Source organism: Choloepus didactylus, chromosome 13 (assembly GCF_015220235.1).
Source record: "Choloepus didactylus isolate mChoDid1 chromosome 13, mChoDid1.pri, whole genome shotgun sequence".
Taxonomy (NCBI): Eukaryota; Metazoa; Chordata; class Mammalia; order Pilosa; family Megalonychidae; genus Choloepus; species Choloepus didactylus.
In genome coordinates, this window is record NC_051319.1 from 50882362 (window position 1) to 50904131 (window position 21770).

Sequence of the window (21770 nt, forward strand, 5' to 3'; positions counted from 1 at the left end):
CAGTCCTGACTTATGTTTGTGCTTTTGGCATATTAATTAATGGCACCCACCCCCACCCTCAAAAGAATTCAGGTTTGGACAAAAAATTGTAAAGTCACTTTACCCAAAATTCTGTAGTCTTGCTCTTTCTTAACAATTTGCCTGCAATAAAAAATTATCCTATCTATCTATCTATCTATCTATCTATCTATTCTTGTCCTCATATTATACTGCAAGTCCATTAAGAGCAAGAACCATATTTATAATCCCCTTTAGTGCCTAGTGAGGTGCTCAAACATTTTTACTAAATTAAATCTAATTCTATGCTGTGAATAACAGTGAGTTCTGCGCCACTAAAAATATGACCAAATAATGCTCACACCCACCTGATTTAAGCACCCTTTTCCTACAATCCTTAACGACATCATCCTTAAAATGAGTTAACTATAAATAATGAGATAGCTTTTCTAGTCTTTCAAAATTAATTACAACCCATCCTTGGTTCTATTTGGAAACACAAGTGTAACTATATAAGGCAAGATTTCCTGGGCTGCTTTTACTTCCCATATCAAAAGAGTTTCCAAAGTCAGAAGGGAAACTTAGAGGCCCATTAGAAAGTTAGAATTAAATTGTAAAGAAACTGTTACAGGATCTTCATTAAATTTTGATTCGAAAGAGTTAAAAGCTGAAACAACCTAAGTGTTCATCAAGGGTAGACTGAACAAATAAACTGTGGTATATTCACTCAGTAGCAGCAATTCAGAGGACTTAGTTAGATCTATGTTAATCAGAACATTTGAGTGAAAAAATGCAGGTTGAGGACTGAGATATGTACTATGATAACATTTCTATAAATTTTGATAAATAGTATACCCAAAACAATGTTATGTATATTTTGTATATTGATACACATAACCTTAAATGAAAATGTTGAAGTTGGATTGGATGGATACATATTAAATATGAGATTATAGATGTTTATGGAATAGAGGAGAAGGGACTGCAAATGGAGGAAAAGGCCAAGACACAGAGTCATTTCTATGCTCATAAGGAACTGCGGCATTACGTGGTTGATCGGAAATCACTTCTGGGTGTGATTCTTGTACGTGCATACACCCACAAACAGAGAAAAGAATAACAACTACTTTCACAAAACTCTGAATAATTGAATTAATGACTAACCATATGAGGCATTAAATATTTTGAAGAAAATAGAGGTCTGATAAATGTATGAAGTCCCTTTATCTCCACAGGTATGATTGAGAACAACTTGATTAAGTCAACCTGATAATTTGAGGATACTTTTGTTTACTTTGTGATAGTTGAAATTTAGCATTTGGATTCCAAAGTTTCACTTAATATTAGGACAGGAGTTTTGTTAAATTTTTGAAACCATAGGGGTCATATTTAAGCCAGTCCTTGCAGACATTCAGGCACTAGGACCAAAGCCAAGGCTAGGTGCTATTGGGCATCAACTTAAATGAATCATTAACCAGCCAAGCAAGGTTTTGAGAAACTGGCGTCAAACAAAGGAGAGAATAAGGGTTCACGATTTGACTTGTGATCAGAGTTGGAGAGTTAAGCAGTTGCCAATGTAAGGTCTTGAAGAAGGGAACACAGGTCAGGATTTACACATATAAGACAACGGGTATGGAGTATGCCGACTAGCATGAAACAGCAAATGAGAAAAACATCACACGAGTCAATACACAGCACCAAGCAGGACGTGAGCTGGCTGGCACTGAAGGAAGTACTTCCCCTTGCAGCCTGCAGGATTTAATAAGTGAATAGACCAGAGAACGGAGAGCGTAGTTGTAGACAGATTCTGATGCCAAGCTTATTAAAACCTTGGACTTGGTCACTTTTTAAGATGTGAAGCTTAATATCATTCCTTAACATGATATTTTTGAGGTTTACTTTGGACTGTAATATTTAACTGACTTGGAAAACCTCTGGTTCTAATGGCACCTTTATAAAATCTAAAGGTGTAGATTTGAAAATGCCAAATTGATAATTAAATCATCTCGGCAGTCTTTCCTCTTGTTCTTCAATGGTTTAAGGTTCAGATTCTGTTTTTGGTGGCCAAAAATCATTTTGAAACACTCTTAACATTGAAGGACATTGAGAGTTTCAGGCTGACCAGAGATGGAGCATGAAACAATGGAAAACTGTCTCTGGAACGGGGCAAGGTGTATGCTGACATTAAACACGTACAGAGCTTGGATCTTTCTGTTCCTGAATATGCCTCTATTTTCACCCCTGAACAAAAGAAATTTTGACGTTGTAACCAATTTACTTGGAGAATTTATCTAATTTTAAAGTCAATGGAAATAACAGGCTTGTTAAATAATAGCAAGTTAATCAACCAAGGAAATTAATATAATGGGGAAATTAAGGAAATATATTGATAGTGCACTCATTATGTTTTCAACATATGATTGACATTTCTTATAAATCACATCTTTGATTTTAAAACCTTTTCATAATGAGCATTCAGAAGATCTTTCTTGCAAGCACATATGCGTATTGAAAATAAAAACTATTGAAAAATAAACAAAAGTAAGTGCATGGGAATTTTAAAGACAACATTTTGATGTAACTATTTTCTTTAACCAAACACATTTTATCACTACCATCAAATTAGAAAAAGATAACAAAACTTTTTGAGCCAATTTCAGGACCTCCCCCTTTTAAAAAAAAGTTGGAACTCTTTACTGACTTATAAGGCCTAGTAAAATGGCAAATACAATTTTACATGGTATAAAACATATCATAGCAGAGATATACCTCAAGCCAAGAAAGCAGAGCAGTCAACTGTGCCTCCAGATTTAGACTTCTTAAGACATTCAGTATCTGAAGTTCTCTTGCATTTCCAAAGGGCAAATTATAAGTTCAACGACAAGGGAAAGCAAGCTCTGTTGCTTTCACCAATCACTAAAGCCCCATTAGGTCCTTCTCCAGAAAGCCAATCTCTGATTTTTAACTTTCCTGAATGAGAGAAGGCTCATGATACTAAACTGTTTTAAGATTGTGTGATCACATTTTGATTTCCTAAAACATTGATGTGAATCCAGACTTCTGACTCCCTGCTTCCATTTTGCACCAGATTTGATCTTCATGTGCCCTTTTGAGTGCATTTATATAGTATCTCAGTTTAGGGGTGCACAATTTATGTCAATCCATATAGGTTTCTTCTGGAGGAAAAGATAAAATTAAACCGATTTCTTTCTTTAAAACAAAGGAAGAGAAGTGAGGAGAGAAAAGAGTAATATTATGAATAAAAAACCCTGTGCTAAAAGAGAAATGAAAAAGAAATTTAGATAATTGTTCTTTAAGTGTTGGACATTAGGCGCATGTGTAGGTGGGCTATAGGATAGAGAATCCCCCTTTCTGTACTAAGTAGTCCTAAATGTGGTAGCAAGGAGCATTGTGTTTTAGACGTCTTCAGGGCAAATAAGTATTATGATATCTGGAGCTTCTTCCTGACATCAATAGCTTTGACTCAGAGCACCAGGTACCAACATTAGTTGTTTCTTAACATCTTTATAGAAGCAATAGTTTGTTTGTGTAGTGTGTAAGTGCAATATATATTATATATATAATATAGTAATATATATAGTCTATTATGGTTATCATACTGTATGATTTTTATAGACACAAGACAGATTTTACTACCTTTTATTCTTTCTGTGCAATGAAAAATACAGTGGTATATTTTTAACTTTTGCCTTTAGCATATTTTTAAAAATAATCAACCAAGTTGAGCTCAAAAATGATTTTTCCAACATTTCTGTTAAAGAAAATCAATGTGAAAGTAGAAGTGAACAGCTCAGACTCCAAAAGAGTATTGATTTTCTTTCTCATCAAAATTACAGCAGAAAAAAATTCTAACTGGAAAAATTTCTGTATTCATTGGCTCTTTTTTTCTAAAGAATATGTTATAAATGAATAGACAGGAGTGGAAAGCTTTTATTTTCAGGTGAATAACTCCATGAATATAATGTCTTATCTAAAATCTCCTTACTTCCTTTGGATGTCAGGCAATTTTATGTTGATTCTCCCTTAATCTATTTTGAAGGGAGGACAAAATATTATAACAAAATGTTCTTTCCATATTAAAAATTAAATGTCATTGTATTGTGTGCTGAAACGGTTTTCAGTTTTATAAAAAACATAATGCAAATGATTCCTCTCTAAAACTATATTTATACACTTAAGCCAACTGCTGAATTTCAGCAAAGAATGTACAGTTAGATTTTTTGAGAAATTCCTGAATAATGTTTTCACATACGTATTTCAGGGATGTTTTATTCTTTTAATTTAATATTTCTAGCCTTTTAAAAGTCATTTCTAGCATAGTTGTATCCTGAGGTTAATCAATAAAGATTTGTTAAATCTTTTTGTTAAATCATTTTGTTAGATCTTAGAGAAAAAAGCTTTTGCTTTGACATAATGATTTATATATTAAAATTATCAATAGGTTAATTTAATATAATGAGGAAATTAAGGAATGGATGCTATTTAATATATTTTCTTTTACATGAATTCTTGAGCAATATTAAGTTCTTCAACTGGTATTAAAATGAAAATTAGATTTTTAGTTGTCTTTAATATTTGCACATCACTCTCTCATGTATTTCCTTTCCTTTTTTCTTACTTTCTTTTGTTTTAAATTTTGCCAGCTACCTGTTTAATGCAAATGGAATAGGTTGAATACCATATTTTAGTAATGCAATTTTTAGTAATGTGATTTTTAATCTTACCTCTGAACAATATGGTTTTCCTGGAAAGATTTTTTTCTATATTTTTATTAAAATATAGTTTAGATACAGTGAAATTCATCTATTTTAGTGTACAGTTCTGCCTGTTTTGACAATGTATGTAATTGTGTAAACACCACCATAATCAACCACTTATAGAGCAGTTATATCATGCTAAAAAGTTTGTAGTCAAACTCTTGCCCACTTTTAGTTTCTCTCTCTACCCCTCTGAATCCTAGACAACCACTGATCTGTTTTTTGTACCTATAGTTTTGTATTTGCAGAAATGTTCTATTAAATGAAGTCATACAGCATATAGCATCTTGAATCTAGCTGCTTTCACTTAGGACATTGTATTTGAGATTCATCCAAGTTGTTGCATGTACCTTAGTTTGTTTTGTTCCTTTTTATGTCTGAGTAGCATTCCATTGTATGGATATAGCGCAGATTGTTAATCTGTTCCCCGGTTGAGGGCCGTTTGAGTTATTTCCAGATTTTGATGATTGTGAATAAAGTTGTTATAAGCATTCTTGTTTTTAAGTTTTGTGAGGAAACATAGGCTTTCATCCTACTTTAGTAAATACCTAGGAGCGGAATGGATGGGTCGTATTGTAAGGAATGCTTAACTTTATGAACTGTCAAGCTGTTTTCCACTAGCATGTTTGAGAATTCCAGTTGCTCTGCATTCTCACCAGCACATGGTATTGTCAATTATTATTACTATCTGTGTTAAGTGTATAGTGGTAACATGTTGTGATTTTAATGTGCAATTTCTTGATAACTAATGATATTGAGCTGCTTCTTGTGCTTATTTGCCTGCCGTTTATCTTCTTTGATGAAGTATTTGTTCCAATCTTTTGCCAACTTTTTAATTGAGTTATTTGCTTTCTTATTATTGAGTTTTGAGAGTTCTTTATATATTCTTGGTACAGTCCTTTATCAGGTAGGTAATTTGTAAATTTTTTCTCCCAGTCTATGCCTTTCAAAAAGCAGCCATTCTTAACTTAGATTAATTCCAATTTATTTATTTTTTCTTTCCTTCATTGAATTTTTGGTTGTATATCTAAGAAATCATTGCTTAATCCAAGGTTGCATTTTTTTTTCCTATGTTTTTTTCCCCCTGGAATTTTTAGAATTCAAGGTGTTACATTTAAATCTGTAATAGTTTTGAGAACTATTTTTATAGGGTGTGAAGTACGGATATTTTTTGGCATATGGATATCCAATTTTTGCAACACTGTTTTTTGGAAAGATTGTGGACTATCCTTTCTCCACTGAATTGCCTTTTTACCTTTGTCAGAAGTCAATATACGTGTAGGACTATTTCTAGATTCGTTATTCTGTTACATTTGTCTATATGTCTATTCATCCAACTTTGAAGAGAATGTGTCTGCCTTTTGGAGATGGAGTTTTCTTTAAGTGTCAATTAAGTTAATTTTGTTGGTAGTGCTGTTCATGTTTTCTCTGTCTATGGCTACTTGTTCTATCAACTGCTGAGAGTTGTCTTGAAATCTCCAGCTATACTTGTGAATTTATCTATTTCTACCTTCAGTTCCATAAGTTTTTGTTTCTTTATTTTGAAGCTTTTTCATTAGGTGCATACACATTTAGGTTTGTTATAGCTTCCTGGGGAATTGCCCCTTCATCATAAAGCAATTTCCCCTTTATCCTTGCTCTGAAGTCTATTTTGTCTGATATTAATATAGCTACCACTGTTTTCTTTGGATTAGTGTTTGCATAGTATCTCTTTTTCTATCTTTTTACTCTTTAACTTACTTATGCTTTTATATTTAAAGTGGATTTCTTATAACAGCATATAGTTTGGTCCTGCTTTTTTATCCAGTTTGGTGATCTTTATATTTTAATTGCTATGTTTATAAGTTTAAAATTTAATGCAATTATTAATTTGATTGCATTAAAATCTACCAACATTAGCTGTTCTCTTTTGTCTCATTTTTTCCTCCTTTTCAGCTTTCCTTTTCATTTCATTTTTTATTATTCTATTCTAGCTCCATTATTGGATTTGCATTGATTCTCTTTTTAGAAAATTTAGTCATTGCCCTGATTACACACTCTGCATCTTTAACTAATCATATTCCACCTTCAAATAATATACAACTATTTCACGTATAGTGTAAATAGTTAACAACAGGGTTCTTCCAATTTCTTATTCCCTTCCTTTGTGCTCTTGTTACTATACATTTCACACATGCTATGAACACAATAATTTGCAACTATTTTTGCATTAGACAGCAAACTTTAAAAACAATTAAAATAAGGAAAAATGAATTTTATATTTATCTTTATGTATTCCATTTTCAGAACTCTTTATTTGTATCTACTTCATATCTTACCAAAGCTTTTAAAAATGTGGTGCAATTTTTCTTTACAATTAGCGTGTACAACCAACACCAGTCCCTAATCTCCCCTCAGTTTTGTGAAATATCTTCTTGTGCTTACTAGTGGCAATATTCTTTATTTTTTATATTTTCTTTGTGCTCACTTAGAATTTCAGAATAAAAGGACTGTACATATCACAAGAGGTCTTTTGGCCTAGTCTTCACAGTTTGACAGGTTTACTTCAACTGATCTTATTTTAAGATTTATCTGGAAGTACTCTTCCCAAAGTTTGAACTTGAGCCTGTTTGGTCTCATTTTGTCTCTACCTCTCTCTCTTACTCTCTCGTTCTCTTGGGTAGAGGGAACATCTGGACCTCATTGCACTGTTTTTAATGCTCTCCTTTTGGTAACCTTGCACATGTATGAAGACAGTTATTGAGTTTCTTTTCACCATTCTCTCTTGTGGGTAAAACACATTCTGTACTTCTCTGAGATTTTTACAGAGGAAATGATCTATTTTTGATGGAGCACTGTAGATAGGAGGTGGTAATATTCACCAAGATGAAGGACCCAGGCTCCCTGTGGGGCTAACATTGGCTTTGGGAGAACCCAATGGCACCAAATGAAGTGGGTATAAAATCTCAAGCCTCCCCAGCTAGCTTGCAAAGCAGTGGGGGAGCAGACGGCTCTGAAGCTTATAGCAAAGTACTAAACTTAAACCTCTCCCTGCAGCCATGACTTATTTTACTCCAGAGACAGACATCTAGAAAGCTCAGGGGTCTGGAATTGGCTGGGTGTCCTTCAAAAGATGTGTTTCTCTAGGACCTGGTTTATTCCAGAACCTACTGAATGTGACAGCCCTAGGTATGTTACTTGTGTAGAAGTAGGGCAGGAGGAAAAGAACAGATTGGAAAATCTACAGATTTTCTAAGCAAACTATATTCAGTTATGAGAAAAAAAGTACTTTCAACATCCAGGGCTGATTCTATACAGGAACTTATAAGCATTTTTTGGTTGTGAGCATAACTGCAAGAGATACTGATTTTCTACCTTTCCCTTTTAATTCAGTGTCCAGAGCATAACATTTTCTTTTTGTTTTTTTCCCCCCTCAAGGGGTGCTACATCCATTGTGTACAGATGCAAACAGAAGGGGACCCAGAAGCCTTATGCTCTCAAAGTGTTAAAGAAAACAGTAAGTTTATTTCATTATATAATAGCATCTCTAAGAGACTTGGTGACCTGGAAAAGTCAGGAGCCCTGACTCAAAGGGCAAAGGGGCCAGATTGCTGCTATGTGCAGCTGACTGGTTAGAATCTTGACTGCGAGAGTGCAGCCAATATCTTGCTATCTGATGAGAACTGCATGGCTCTTTGAAAGTGACTGGAGCTCAGGTTAGATGTTCTTTTTTGGGAGGACAGGAGTGGAAAGGAAAAACATTTCTAGTTGGTATGTAAACCTTGCTTTGAATATCAGCCATGTTGTTTAAAATATACATATACATAATATACATATACATATATACACAAATAAGTGCGTATATATATATATATATATATATATAGAATCACATTTGAATATACTGAGAGAGTATGCTATTTGAAAAAAATCCTAAATGAGTCACAAATAGATGGATTTGTGAAAGGAGCCATCAGCTTCTAATTTGCTTAAATTTTCAGTTGTTGAGTTTGCTTCAGTACAGTAAAATTAGTCAAATGATAATGTTTCTGGGACTGAACCCCCTCATCTAGAAGTTCGCATTTTTACAAGAGGGAAGGATTTTGTTTTGGAACTTCTTGTCCTTGCTCTATATTCCTAGGTATGCTGATGAGGCAAAAGTTACTTAAACTTATCTCTAATAAATAAGAAATGCACCAGGTAAGAGTTCAATATATAAATGCCAACACCTGTGTAATACTCTCTATGCCCCAGAGTGTATTTTGTCATTTTAATAAGGTCCTGAACTTTCTGTCCTTAGGTAGTGTCCCCTCATATAACCACAAAAAAAGCCAAGGTATTCTTTTATAGCACATTCTTCCTTACTCAAGATTTATATGAACTAATGTGTGCATTATATTTTAATTTTCTGAAAACCCAGTTGTAATGTATGCTGAGGAGAGAAGTATAAATTTTGAATGCAAATGATACCTCTTTTAAGCCAAGGGATTTTTTTCCTAAATGCAGTTTAATATCACCAGCTGTTTATGTATTGTCTGGCACAGGGAAATTTTAGAAACTCATATAATAGAGAAGACTATAATGGCACAGGGTTTTCAGTGCAGTAGAAATAGAATGGCATTTTGAAACAATCTGTTAGAATTTAAAGCCATTGCAAAATGACAAAAGACAACTGTAGAAGGTAATAATTTAAATGGCAATTGTCACCAATAAACTCCCTTCTCTGGATTTCCTATTTGGTGTAGGCCATGGTTTAAGTTATTCCAGAATGCAGGGGAATCTTTTGAATTGGTAAAGTTTGAAATTTTCTCCTATATCAATTTATCATTGTCATAAATTTGTTTGAACTAAGGACTATTAAAAACTTTATGAAGTTAAATTTCCTATTAAATATCTACTTCTGATGAAAATAAATCAGCACACTTTAGCAGTAGTCACATACAGGATGTTTCTGGAGTTGGTTGTAGTTTTTCTTGCTGGATAAAAAAGTTGTCAATGACATTTGTGAGTGGTTACATTTTCCGTAGTTGAGGAACCTTTGAAAGGGAAATAAATGCTCAGCAAGTGACTTGTGAATGTTCAAGAATCTCAAGGGATAAAAGACCGGTTTAGAGAACATTGGTTTATGTCAAAAATCTTTGGGGTATGTTATAGGTGGAGCCATTTGGTGTACTCATGATTGGGGAAGTAAAGCTCTGATTGCCCTCACTGCCTTCTCTTCTCTGCTTCTGTTGCGGGAGTGTCTTCCTCAGAAGGCAGGCGTGGAGAGAATGTGGACGGGAACCGAGTGTCAGATGGAGCTACGGAGCAGTGCTGTAAGGCAGATGTTGTCAAACACAGTTACTGCTGTGACAAGTGGAATGAGAGAAAATCCCCTGGCGCAACCTCAGCTTTGAACGTGAACTAGATGGAACTCCAACACTGTCTCCCAGGATAAACTGTGCACAGAGATGTGCAAATGAGAAAAAATAGCAATCAAAACCTCAAAGAGCAATCGCCCCCAGTGTTTAATTCCATATAGGTCATGTTCACTGAAATTTTCTTGGCTCAATAAAATGAATGAAGCCTAAGAAGCTATTTATAGAGGGGAAATGAAGCAGGGAAAATAAAGTATTCTCCTAGAGAATTCAGACAAGTATCATTCTTGAGAGGAAAAGGGGGTCTCAGAAAGCTTGAATTATTTATGTAATCTATCTAAGTTGAGCCATGTGGAATTGCCGGTATTAAATCATTTTTGGCTTCCAAAAATGTCAATTTTATGTGTTTTAAGCTAACAACATTGAGACCACTGTACTACTTCAGTGGATACTTCCTCAGGTCTTCATTTTATGACTAGATCTAAACCTAAGAGGTCTGGGAGATAGTCTATCTGTCTATCTATCTATCTATCTATCTATCTATCTATCTGTATGTATGTCTATCTTGGGAGGATTTCTAAGAAGATGAATTTAAAAATATTCTATTCAGCATTGTATATGAAGATGAGGGAAATTGGTCATATATTCAAGAAAGTTAATAAATATCAGAAAACTCAACCAATTTTTAAGTGATTAATATATAAACATTTTTTTCAGTTCAAAAAAAAGGTTTCCTAACTCCTTTATGATTAATTTTTTGATAAAAATAATCCTCTTTCCCAGGACCTGGAAATACTTTTCCAAGGAAGTTTACCCATATTTCATTTTGTCTCACTATTAATACCTTTCTCACAGCTTAATATTTTTTTTTTTTTTTTTTTTTTTTTTTTTTTTTTTTTAGCAATAAGAAAAAATGTTAAAAAGAAAAATAACATGTCATACAATACAATATACTACTAAGGACAGCAAATAACACCACTACCAAGAATCCCATATTACTCCCCTATATCCCTTTCTCATATACATTTAGCAATGGCATATTGCCTTTGTTACATTTAATGGAGGTATATTACAATGTTACTGTTGACCATAGACTCCAGTTTGCTTTGATTATGTTTTTTCCTGAATACCATCCCTTTTTCAAATTTCTACATGGTTGACATTCATTTGCTTTCCCACATGCAAAAACATTTTTATATTTGTATATTTAGTAACAGTCATTGGCCACTCCAGTTTTTGCCACGTTATACAGTCCCAGTCTTTATCATCTATCGTTACCTCTGGTGTCATACATTCTCCTATCCCACCTCTTTCAGCTTTACTCGCAGACATCTTTGTTCAGTGTACTTACAATACCGTGCTACCATCACACAGCATTATGCTATCTATTTCTGGATCTATGCGATCAATCCTAAACATTCTGTAGTCCTTCAGCATCAAATGGCTGATCTCTGCCCTCTTTCTATCTCCTGGTCGCCTGTTTGTCAGCTTTTAACTCCCAAAGTTTGTTCATTAATATCTGTTCATATTAGTGAGACCATACAGAATCTGTCCTTTTGTTTCTGGCTAACTTCACTCAACATAATGTCCTCAAGGTTCAGCCACATTATTACATGATCCATGTCTTTGTTCTGTCTTACAGCTGCATAATATTCCATCATGTGTATATACCACAGTTTGTTTATCCACTCGTCCTTTGATGGACATTTGGGCTGTTTCCATCTCTTGGCAATTGTGAATAATGCTGCAATAAACATTGGTCTACAAATGTCTGTCTGTGTCTTAAGTTTCAGTTCCTCTGAGTATATACCCAGCAATGGAATAGCTGGGTCATATGGCAAATCTATATTTAGCTTCCTGAGGAACCTCCATACTGTCTTCCAGAGTGGTTGCACCATTCTACATTCCCACCAACAATGAATAAGTGTGCCTCTTTCTCCACATCCTCTCCAGCACTTGTCATTTTCTGTTTTTTGGATAATGGCCATTCTGGTAGGTGTGAGATGATATCTCATTGTGGTTTTGATTTGCATTTCCTTAATAGCCAGTGAAGTTGAGCATTTTTTCATATGCTTTTGAGCCATTTGTATTTCCTCTTCAGAAAAATGTCTGTTCATGTCTTTTGCCCATTTTTTAATTGGATTGTTTGTCTTTCTGTTATTGAGATGCAGGATTGCTTTATATATTCGGGATATTAAACCCTTATCTGATATGTGGTTTCCAAATATCATCTCCCATTGTGTAGGTTGCCTTTTGACTTTTCTGACAAAGTCCTTTGATGTACAGGTGTTTAATTTTGAGGAGATCCCATTTGTCTATTTGTTCTTTGGTTGCTCGTGCCTTGGGTGTGAGGTCTAAGAAACCACCTCCTTTCACAAGATCTCTAAGATACTGCCCTACATTTTCTTCTAAGAGTTTTATGGTCTTGGTGCTAATGTTTAGGTCTTTGATCCACTTTGAGTTAATTTTGGAATAAGGTGTGAGATGGACATCCTCTTTCATTCTTTTGGAAATGGATATCCAGTTCTCCAAACACCATTTATTGAACAGGCTGCTCTTTCCCAGTTGCTTTGGCTTCACTGCCTTATCAAAGATCAGTTGTCCATAGATGTGAGGGTCTACTTCTGAACACTCAATTCGATTCCATTGATCAGTATATCTGTCCTTATGCCAGTACCATGCTGTTTTGAGCACTGTAGCTTTGTAATATGCTTCAAAGTCAGGTAGTGTGAGACCTCCCACTTCATTCCTCTTTCTCAAGACATTTTTGGCTATTCGGGGCACCTTACCCTTCCAAATAAATTTAGTTATTGGTTTTTCTATTTCTGTAAAGTAAGTTGTTGGGATTTGAATTGGTATTGCATTGAATCTGTAAATCAGTTTAGGTAAAATTGCCATCTTAACTATATTTAGCCTTCCAATCCATGAACATGGTATGTTCTTCCATTTTTTCAGGTCTTGTTCAATTTCTTTTAGCAGTTTCTTATAGTTTTCGATGTAAAGGTCTTTTGTGTCCTTGGTTAAGTTTATTCCTAAATACTTGATTCTTTTGGTTGCTATTGTAAATGGGATTTTTTTCTTGATTTCCTCCTCTTGTTGCACATTACTTGTGTATAGGAACACTACAGATTTTTGCGTGTTGATCTTGTAGCCTGCTACTTTGCTGTATTCATTGACTAGTTGTAGTAGCTTTGCTGTAGATTTTTCCGGATTTCCTACATATAGAATCATGTCATCTGCAAATAGTGAAAGTTTTACTTCTTCCTCTCCAATTTGGATGCCTTTTATTTCTTTTTCTTGCCTAATTGCTCTAGCTAGAACTTCCAGCACAATGTTGAATAGCAATGGTGATAGTGGGCATCCCTGTCTTGTTCCTGTTCTTAGAGGAAAAGCTTTCAGTCTCTCCCCATTGAGTGTGATGTTAGCTGTGGGTTTTTCATATATTGCCTTTATCATGTTGAAAAAGTTCCCTTCTATTCCTATCCTTTGAAGTGTTTTCATCAGGAAAGGATGTTGAATTTTGTCAAATGCCTTTTCTGCATCAATCGAGATGATCATGTGGTTCTTCTGCTTTGATTTATTGATGTGGTGTATTACATTAATTGATTTTCTTGTGTTGAACCAGCCTTGCATACCTGGAATAAATCCCACCTGGTCGTGGTGTATAATTCTTTTAATGTGCTGCTGGATTCGATTTGCGAGTATTTTGTTGAGGATTTTTGCATCTATATTCATTAAAGAAATTGGTCTATAATTTTCTTTTTTTGTAGTATCTTTGCCTGGTTTTGGTATTAGGGTGATGTTGGCTTCATAGAAAGAGTTAGGTAGCTTTCCCTCTTCTTCAATTTTTTTGAAGAGATTGAGCAGGATTGGTACTAATTCGTTCTTGAATGCTTGGTAGAATTCACATGTGAAACCATCTGGTCCTGGGCTTTTCCTTTTTGGGAGCTTTTTGATGACTGACTCAATCTCTTTACTTGTGATTGGTTTGTTGAGGTCATCTATTTCTTCTTGAGTTAATGTTGGTTGTTTATGCTTTTCTAGGAAGTTGTCCATTTCATCTAAGTTGTCTAGTTTATTAGCATATAGTTGCTCATAGTATCTTCTCATTATCTCCTTAATTTCTGCAGGGTCGGTAGTTATATTTCCTTTACCATTTCTGATTGCATTTATTTGCATCTGCTCTCTCTTTTTTTTTGTTAGCCTAGCCAGTGGTCCATCAATTTTATTGATTTTCTCAAAGAACCAACTTCTGATTTTGTTGATTCTCTCTATTGTTTTCCTGTTCTCAATTGCATTTATTTCTGCTCTAATCTTTGTTATTTCTTCCCTTCTGCTTGCTTTGGGTTTAGTTTGCTGTTCTTTCTCTAATTCCTCCAGGTGAGCAGTTAACTCTTCAATTTTTGCTCTCTCTTCTCTTTTAATATAGGCATTTAGGGCAATAAATTTCCCTCTCAGCACTGCCTTTGCTGCATCCCATAAGTTTTGATAAGTTGTGTTTTCATTGTCATTTGCCTTGAGGTATTTACTAATTTCTCTTGTAATTTCTTCCTTTACCCACTGGTTTTCTAAGAGGGTGTTGTTTAGCCTCCATATGTTTGTGAATTTTATGACCTTCTGCCTTTTATTTATTTCCAACTTCATTCCATTGTGGTCTGAGAAAGTGTTTTGTATAATATCAATATTTTTAAATTTGTTGAGACTTGCTTTGTGACCCAACATGTGGTCTATCCTAGAGAATGTTCCATGAGCACTTGAGAAAAAAGTGTATCCTGCTGTTGTTGGGTGTAGTGTTCTATAAATGTCTGTCAAGTCTAGTTCATTTATCATACAATTCAACATCTCTGTTTCTTTAGTGATCCTCTGTCTAGATGTTCTATCCATTGATGAGAGTGGTGTATTGAAGTCTCCAACTATTATTGTAGAGGTATCTGTTTCTCCTTTCAGTGATCGCAGTGTTTGCCTCATGAATTTTGGGGCATTCTGGTTTGGTGCATAAATATTTATGACTGTTATGTTTTCTTGATGAATTGACCCTTTTATTAATATATAGTGTCCTTCTTTGTCTCTTTTAATTGTTTCACTTTTGAAGTCTAACTTGTCTGATATTAATATAGCTACTCCCGCTTTTTTCTGGTTGTTGTTTGCATGAAATATCTTTTTCCAACCTTTCACTTTCAGTCTATGTTTGTCCTTGTGTCTAAAGTGAGTTTCTTGTAGACAGCATATAGATGGGTCCTGTTTTTTAATCCATTCTGCCAGTCTGTGTCTTTTTATTGGGGAGTTTAATCCATTTACATTTAGTGTTATTACTGTAAGGGCAGTACTTTCTACTACCATTTTGTTTTTTGGAATTTATATGTTATATCTTATTTTTTCCTCTCTTTTTACCTTTCCTGATAATCTTCATTTCTGCACTCTTCTCCAACTCTCTCTCTCCTGTCTTTTCCTATCAGCCTGTAGCACTCCCTTTAGTATTTCTTGTAGTGCTGGTCTCTTATTCACAAACTCTCTCAGTGTCTGTTTGTCTGAAAATGTTTTAATCTCTCCCTCATTTTTGAAGGAAAGTTTTGCTGGATATAGAATTCTTGGTTGGCAGTTTTTCTCTTTCAGTATCTTAAATATATCATGCCACTGTCTTCTTGCCTCCATGGTTTCTGCAGAGAAATCTGTACATAGTCTTATTGACTTTCCCTTGTATGTGATGGATTGCTTTTCTCTTGCTGCTTTCAGAATCCTCTCTTTGTCTTTGACATTGGACAATCTGACCAGTAAGTGTCTTGGAGTAGGTCTATTGGGATCTATTCTATTTGGGGTACGTTGTACTTCTTGAATCTCTAATTTTCTGTCTTTTATAAGAGTTGGGAAATTTTCAGTGAATATATCTTCTATTACTCTTTCTGCCCCTTTTCCCTTCTCTTCTCCTTCTGGGATACCCATAACACGTATATTTGTGCGTTTCATGTTGTCACTCAGCTCCCTAAGACCCTGCTCATATTTTTCCATTTTTTTCACCAGCTGTTCTTTTGTGTGTATGAATTCGAATGACCTGTCTTCCAGTTCACTGATCCTTTCTTCTGCCTGTTCAAATCTACTGTTGTGTCCCTCCATTGTGTTTTTCATCTCCTCCATTGTGGCCTTCATTCCCATGAGTTCTGCCATTTGATTTTTTTCACCAGCTGTTCTTTTGTGTGTATGAATTCGAATGACCTGTCTTCCAGTTCACTGATCCTTTCTTCTGCCTGTTCAAATCTACTGTTGTGTCCCTCCATTGTGTTTTTCATCTCCTCCATTGTGGCCTTCATTCCCATGAGTTCTGCCATTTGTTTTTTTAAGTTTATGAATTCTTCTTTATGGTCAGCCAGTGTCTTCTTTATATCCTTCAGCTCTTTTGCTATATCTTCCTTCATTTCATCAAATTTATTTAGCATTAGTTGCCTCCACTCCTGTGTCTCAGCTGAGCTATTAGTTTGTTCCTTTGGCTGGTCCATGTTTTCGTGTTTCCTGGTATGGCTTGTTATCTTAAGTTGTCTAGGCATCTGATTCTCTTGATTAGTTTATTTTGGAGCTTGTTTTCTGTCTTTTACCTAGTGGTTTTCTTGTTGGTTGGCTTTGTTCTCTGGCCTCTGTTATTCAGTTCAACTTATTCTAGACCTCTAACTTAGGTTCTATTTAGTTGATCACAATTTTTCCCCTCTTGTTTTTTCTGTTTCTTGCTCTGCCTCTATGTAACCTTTTTGTGAGTGGGTCTCCTTGGATATGGTCGACCCTAGTCAGATTTTCCCAGTCTAGTGAGGCCCAGGTCTCATTGGGAGGGTATGGAGTTTTCCTGAGAATGAGACCCTCCTATGAGGCCTTTAGAATTGGTGCTTTTCCTCTCCTGTCCAGCAGGTGGCGCTGGCCAGCCCGCAGCTCCCCCACCAGTGTAAGGAGGTATGGAGCCTTTAGTTCTCCTGGTGACTCTGAGCCTGTCAGGGGCGTGGCTGACTGAAGCTGGAATCTGAATTCCAGCCCCTGGGGTCTGAATTCCCAGAAGGAGGACTGCCAGTTGAGCTGGGCCTCCCTCCACTCTCCCAATCCTCAGACCTCCAGTTGTCTCTCAGGGACACTATTCCCTTCTCCTCTCTCCTCTGTGGGGCCTCTCAAGGTAGATTCCTTGGTCAGCCTGAGTTACCAATTAAAGATGGGGCTGGAGGCCTTCAGTAGTGATTACAGAATTCAAAGACACTGTGGGTACTCTTGTCTCCCCTCAAGCCCAGCCTAGTCCCTCAACCTGGGCTTTCCGATAGAAAATAACCACATATATTACTTTTAGATAAAAAAAAAGTAGAAAAGAAATCAAGAAAAAGAAAAAAGGGAAAAAAAAAAAGAGTCTCTTTTAAATGTCTTTCCCCAGCCTGGAAGTTTTGTCAGTGTCAGAATAGAGCATTTAAAGATACGCTTTGGGCTATTGTCTGATAATTACTCTCCAACCGCTTCAGTTCCACCCCTGCCAGGGGCTATTGAAATGCAAAGAGATAAGGGATCAGTGAGAAGCCAGAAGGGACAAAATGTAAGGGAAAAAAAAAATGGCTTTTTTGGAGTCTGGGAATGGGTGCCCGCTTTTACGTGCCCCCACTTCTTGGAGCCCAGCCCTTCTTTAGCACCCCAGCTCCCAAAGTTAGTTAATTAATTTGTTAATTAATTCTGCAGTTGAGGCTGGGTTGAGCCTCCCTTCTTGCCCTCAGCAGATTGCTGTTTTTTGGTTCTTCCCCCCCCCCCCCCCTTTCAGGAAGCCGGCAGCAAGACAGTCTGTGAGGTCTGGGTGGGGAGGGGCGCCAGACCCCTGGTCCGGGGAACTTACAATGTTCGCTGCAATCTCAGCTTTTCCTCCAATTCCAAACTTGAGTCCAATGTGTGACTGGTTACTGGAGACCCCGAAAACGCTGTTTCATATAGTTCCTGGGTAACTGCCAGCTGCTCATTCTATAAGCACTCCTTTCAAGACGTTGACCATCTTTTCCCACTCAGAAGGTGCAGATGACCTTAAGAATGCTCTGCCCACAGACCCAGCCGAACCCCGGTGACCCTCTCACAGCTTAATATTTTAGGATAGGTTTAGTTGAAACTGGCAATAAGAGATGCATTCCCTCATGAACCATCCTGATAATCGCTGAGGATCGTTTAGACACTGAAATGTGTGGGTAACAGACTAATGCTCTAGCTTATCGAAACAGAGGAAGACAGACTAAAGCACCAGCTCTTATGAAAAAATCCACATCCTGGTGGAGAGCAGGTAAAGGGCAGAGTTAATATGATAATGTATATCAAGTAAATTGTTATGCTCAAACAATTGGTTATTTTGGTTAATAAAATATCCTTATAAGAAATTAGCATGTAATTATAATAAGAAAAGTATGTTTTAAGTTCCCATATATTTTACATATGAATATAATACCACAGACCTTATATATAGATAACTACATTTCAAGGATTAGCATACATTAAAATATATCATCCAGGGTCATAATGCCTGCAACTTGCTTTCAAATAAGCAACAACAAAATAGTATGTATATTTGCCTGTGTGTGTGCGTGTGTGTGTGTGCATGCAGACATGTGCATAAGGGGAGAGAATGAGAGAGCCTGAGAAAGGAAACATGGGAAAAATCAATAATTATTGAATTTAGTGCAGCATGCTATTATCCATTCCTGTTTTTCAATATTTCAATATTTATGAACATTCTCATAATAAAAAGTTTGGTTGAAAACATGTTTCAACATTGAGACCATGTTTAACATGATTTAATGTTTCTTTTGGCTGTTCAGAAAGCATTTCAAAATCTTATGGTTTCTTAATGTTATGATAAACATCAGTGGCTGTCTCTTAGAGATGTATTGGAATGCCATTACATAGAAAAGGATAGTTGAACCAAATTTTTACTGTGTGAAAAAAACTGGATATTTCCTATAAAAATATCCATTTGTCTCATTGTGTATTTAACAGAGATAGAGCTTTGACAGTAATAAGAGTAACAAAAGAGGAAAATGGATTGAAGTACTTTTTTGCTTATTTCTTTGATTTTTTTTCCACTTAGTAGTGGTGCTTGTAAAATCATTGGAAGTGGCAGCCAATCTCTTCCTTGGGTGGGGGTGGCCTATATTTTTAACTTTTTATTTTGAAATAATTATAAATTCACAGGAAGTTCTATTTTTATTGCATGTAAAATACCTAATTCCCTTGTACACAAGAACTGGCTTACAGATATCAGTGGACCTTTTACTTCTACCCTGAACTTTGTGAATCATGAATCAGGAGTGAAAGAGACAAGGCTAAGTTTTTTTTCTTCATGCGTGAGCTCTAATCATTTCCATTTTATGTGATATTTAGAAGAAATTGAGGTAGAGTCGAAAGATTTGCTAAGCTACTTCTTCAGGCTAAATACTCTGGGGGCATTAAAGGATTCTGATGGACACAGTGAAACAACCATTGATTTGCAAGATTCGGCCTTTTTACTGATATTACAAGACTTTTGAATATGCTGAACTTAAGACTTCACAAAAGAAAAAAAAAAAACAGGTTCAAGAAAGTGTCAAAATTCGAACAGATGAAGTAGATGGAATTTTCAGCCTGGACTGAATTTTGCTGTTAAATGGAGTCACAACTTTTGAAGAATGATATGATGATAATGCATTCACTATTTGGGGAGCAGTTCTCATGAGTCATGCTTTATCTTTCTTCCTTAGGAGTACATACCTCAGGATGTATCTAGATGGTAATTTAGCCCTAACAGTGTGGCTCATTTTTGAAAAGAATTAATGTAGCTTTAAGCAAATTATGCTCAATGGTAATTTATAGTGTCCCTGGAATTTTGGAGACAGATATTTGAATCCCAGAATTCATATGAAATTTCTAACTGTGTTGCTCAACTCTTAGGAAAGATTGCATTCATCTGACTGTAAAATCCATGTTCTTGCATAAAATATCCAGTGTTGCATGTGAGAAATATCTCAGTGTTTAAATTTAGAATGTATGTACCTAAGAGCCAAGCTCAGTGTTTGAATTCAGTATCTGTAGGTGTTCTGACTCTCCTTAAGAATGACTGGGTGGCAGTGGATGAGATCATGGCGTCTGAACCCAGAAAGACTGAATTCAGGATTACCTCTGGCACTTAACTACCTGTTTGACTTTACAGGTTACACACTGTCTCTCAACCTGTTTCCTCTGCTGTAAAATGGATTTAGCAACATCTAGCTTATAGCATTCTAGTAAGATTAAAATGAGACAATTGATGTAAAATATTGCCGAGCCCACAGGAAGCATGAAATAAATGGCAAACATTGTTTTTATTATTCATTGTAATGGCCCACACAGATATTTTATATTATAATGTCTCTTCATTCTATGTAATTCTAATGTACTCATTAACTCAATTTAAAATTAAGTAGTGAATAATACCAGATATATTTTGCATTTCTGTACGAATAAAATTAATTATATTGTTTTAGAGTACAAAATATTACTGCTTGAAAATGGGTTATATACTTTACTATTGTTGTAAATAAGATTTAGTGTGGCCCTTGATCAAGATTTTAAATCACATGACCTACTTAAGCAATTCTTGGATGCTCCTAGTTCCTAGATTTGGAAAACTTTCAGTCCTATGGCTCCATTCTGAACATGTGTCTCAATCCACAATGCAGAAGCTGCTCAGGGTTTAAATTCTGTCGTATTTAATTATAATATAAGGTTACTTATAAATTATGGAGAGGTTTTTCTAGTAATTTAATAAATACTCACATAGTAAATGCCCCTAAATTTTATAAAATTTTCTGTAATTGTTAGTTTGGCCTTCTTTCTTCTCAGTTAGTTGAAGAACCATACATTGTGATTTCACCAATCATTTTATCATTTAGTTTTAAACTCTCGTTCCTTTTTTCCTTAAATTCTTATGATCTAGCATTTGAGTATATAATTATGGTATTGCAGGGGAATCTGAAAGGTTTCTCTAGATGAAACTGCAAATTGTATGCTCTGAAGTCTCCAGGACCTCTTCATTGTAGGAGATTATCAGGTTCCTCAGTTCTAAAATAGGGGTACTATTATTTATACCACTGGGTAAAGTGAGGATTACTTGAAAAAATACATGTATAAATGTCTATGAATATGCATGTATTGCCTGCCACATATTAGGCATTCCTCACATGTTTCACTCTGTTATCCCTCCTATCCTTCTTTATTTTTTTAAAAGTAACCATCTTATACCAACTTTCCCAGAAGAATCCTTTAGGAAGGATATACTACATTTAGGTAGAGAAATATTTTTACATCTAGGTGTACTGTATTTGTTAATTGGTGAACATTGGCTGACTGTCAGCCATTAGCTACCACATCCATCCATCCTTGCACATACAGATATATGCACACCTAAATACATTACTATCGCTTTATGTGGAAAATAGCCACTTAGATTTGTGAACCATTTTACAATTTAAAAATGAATCTCATGCTCTGTGAGATAGGTGTTGCCACTATTTTATAGATGAACTCAAAGAGATTACATAATCAGCTTCTGTACAAGTCATGTAGCCAGTGCAACACCGATCTAGAAATAAACTTTGGGAACCACTGATTTAGATTCTTTTAACATTTTATGGTTGCCCATAGAATTATAGAACTG

General features: G+C 35.4%; 1 protein-coding gene across 2 annotated transcripts in view; it reads left to right on the forward strand.

Annotated features, from left to right (window-relative positions):
- Positions 1-21770, forward strand: part of CAMK4 (calcium/calmodulin dependent protein kinase IV) — a 306043-nt gene that overhangs the window by 130087 nt on the left and 154186 nt on the right. For both annotated transcript variants that reach the window (XM_037800833.1, XM_037800834.1), the window contains one exon: positions 8193-8271. In XM_037800833.1, the coding sequence (XP_037656761.1) occupies positions 8193-8271 (79 nt within the window). The remainder of the gene's footprint in view (positions 1-8192; positions 8272-21770) is intronic.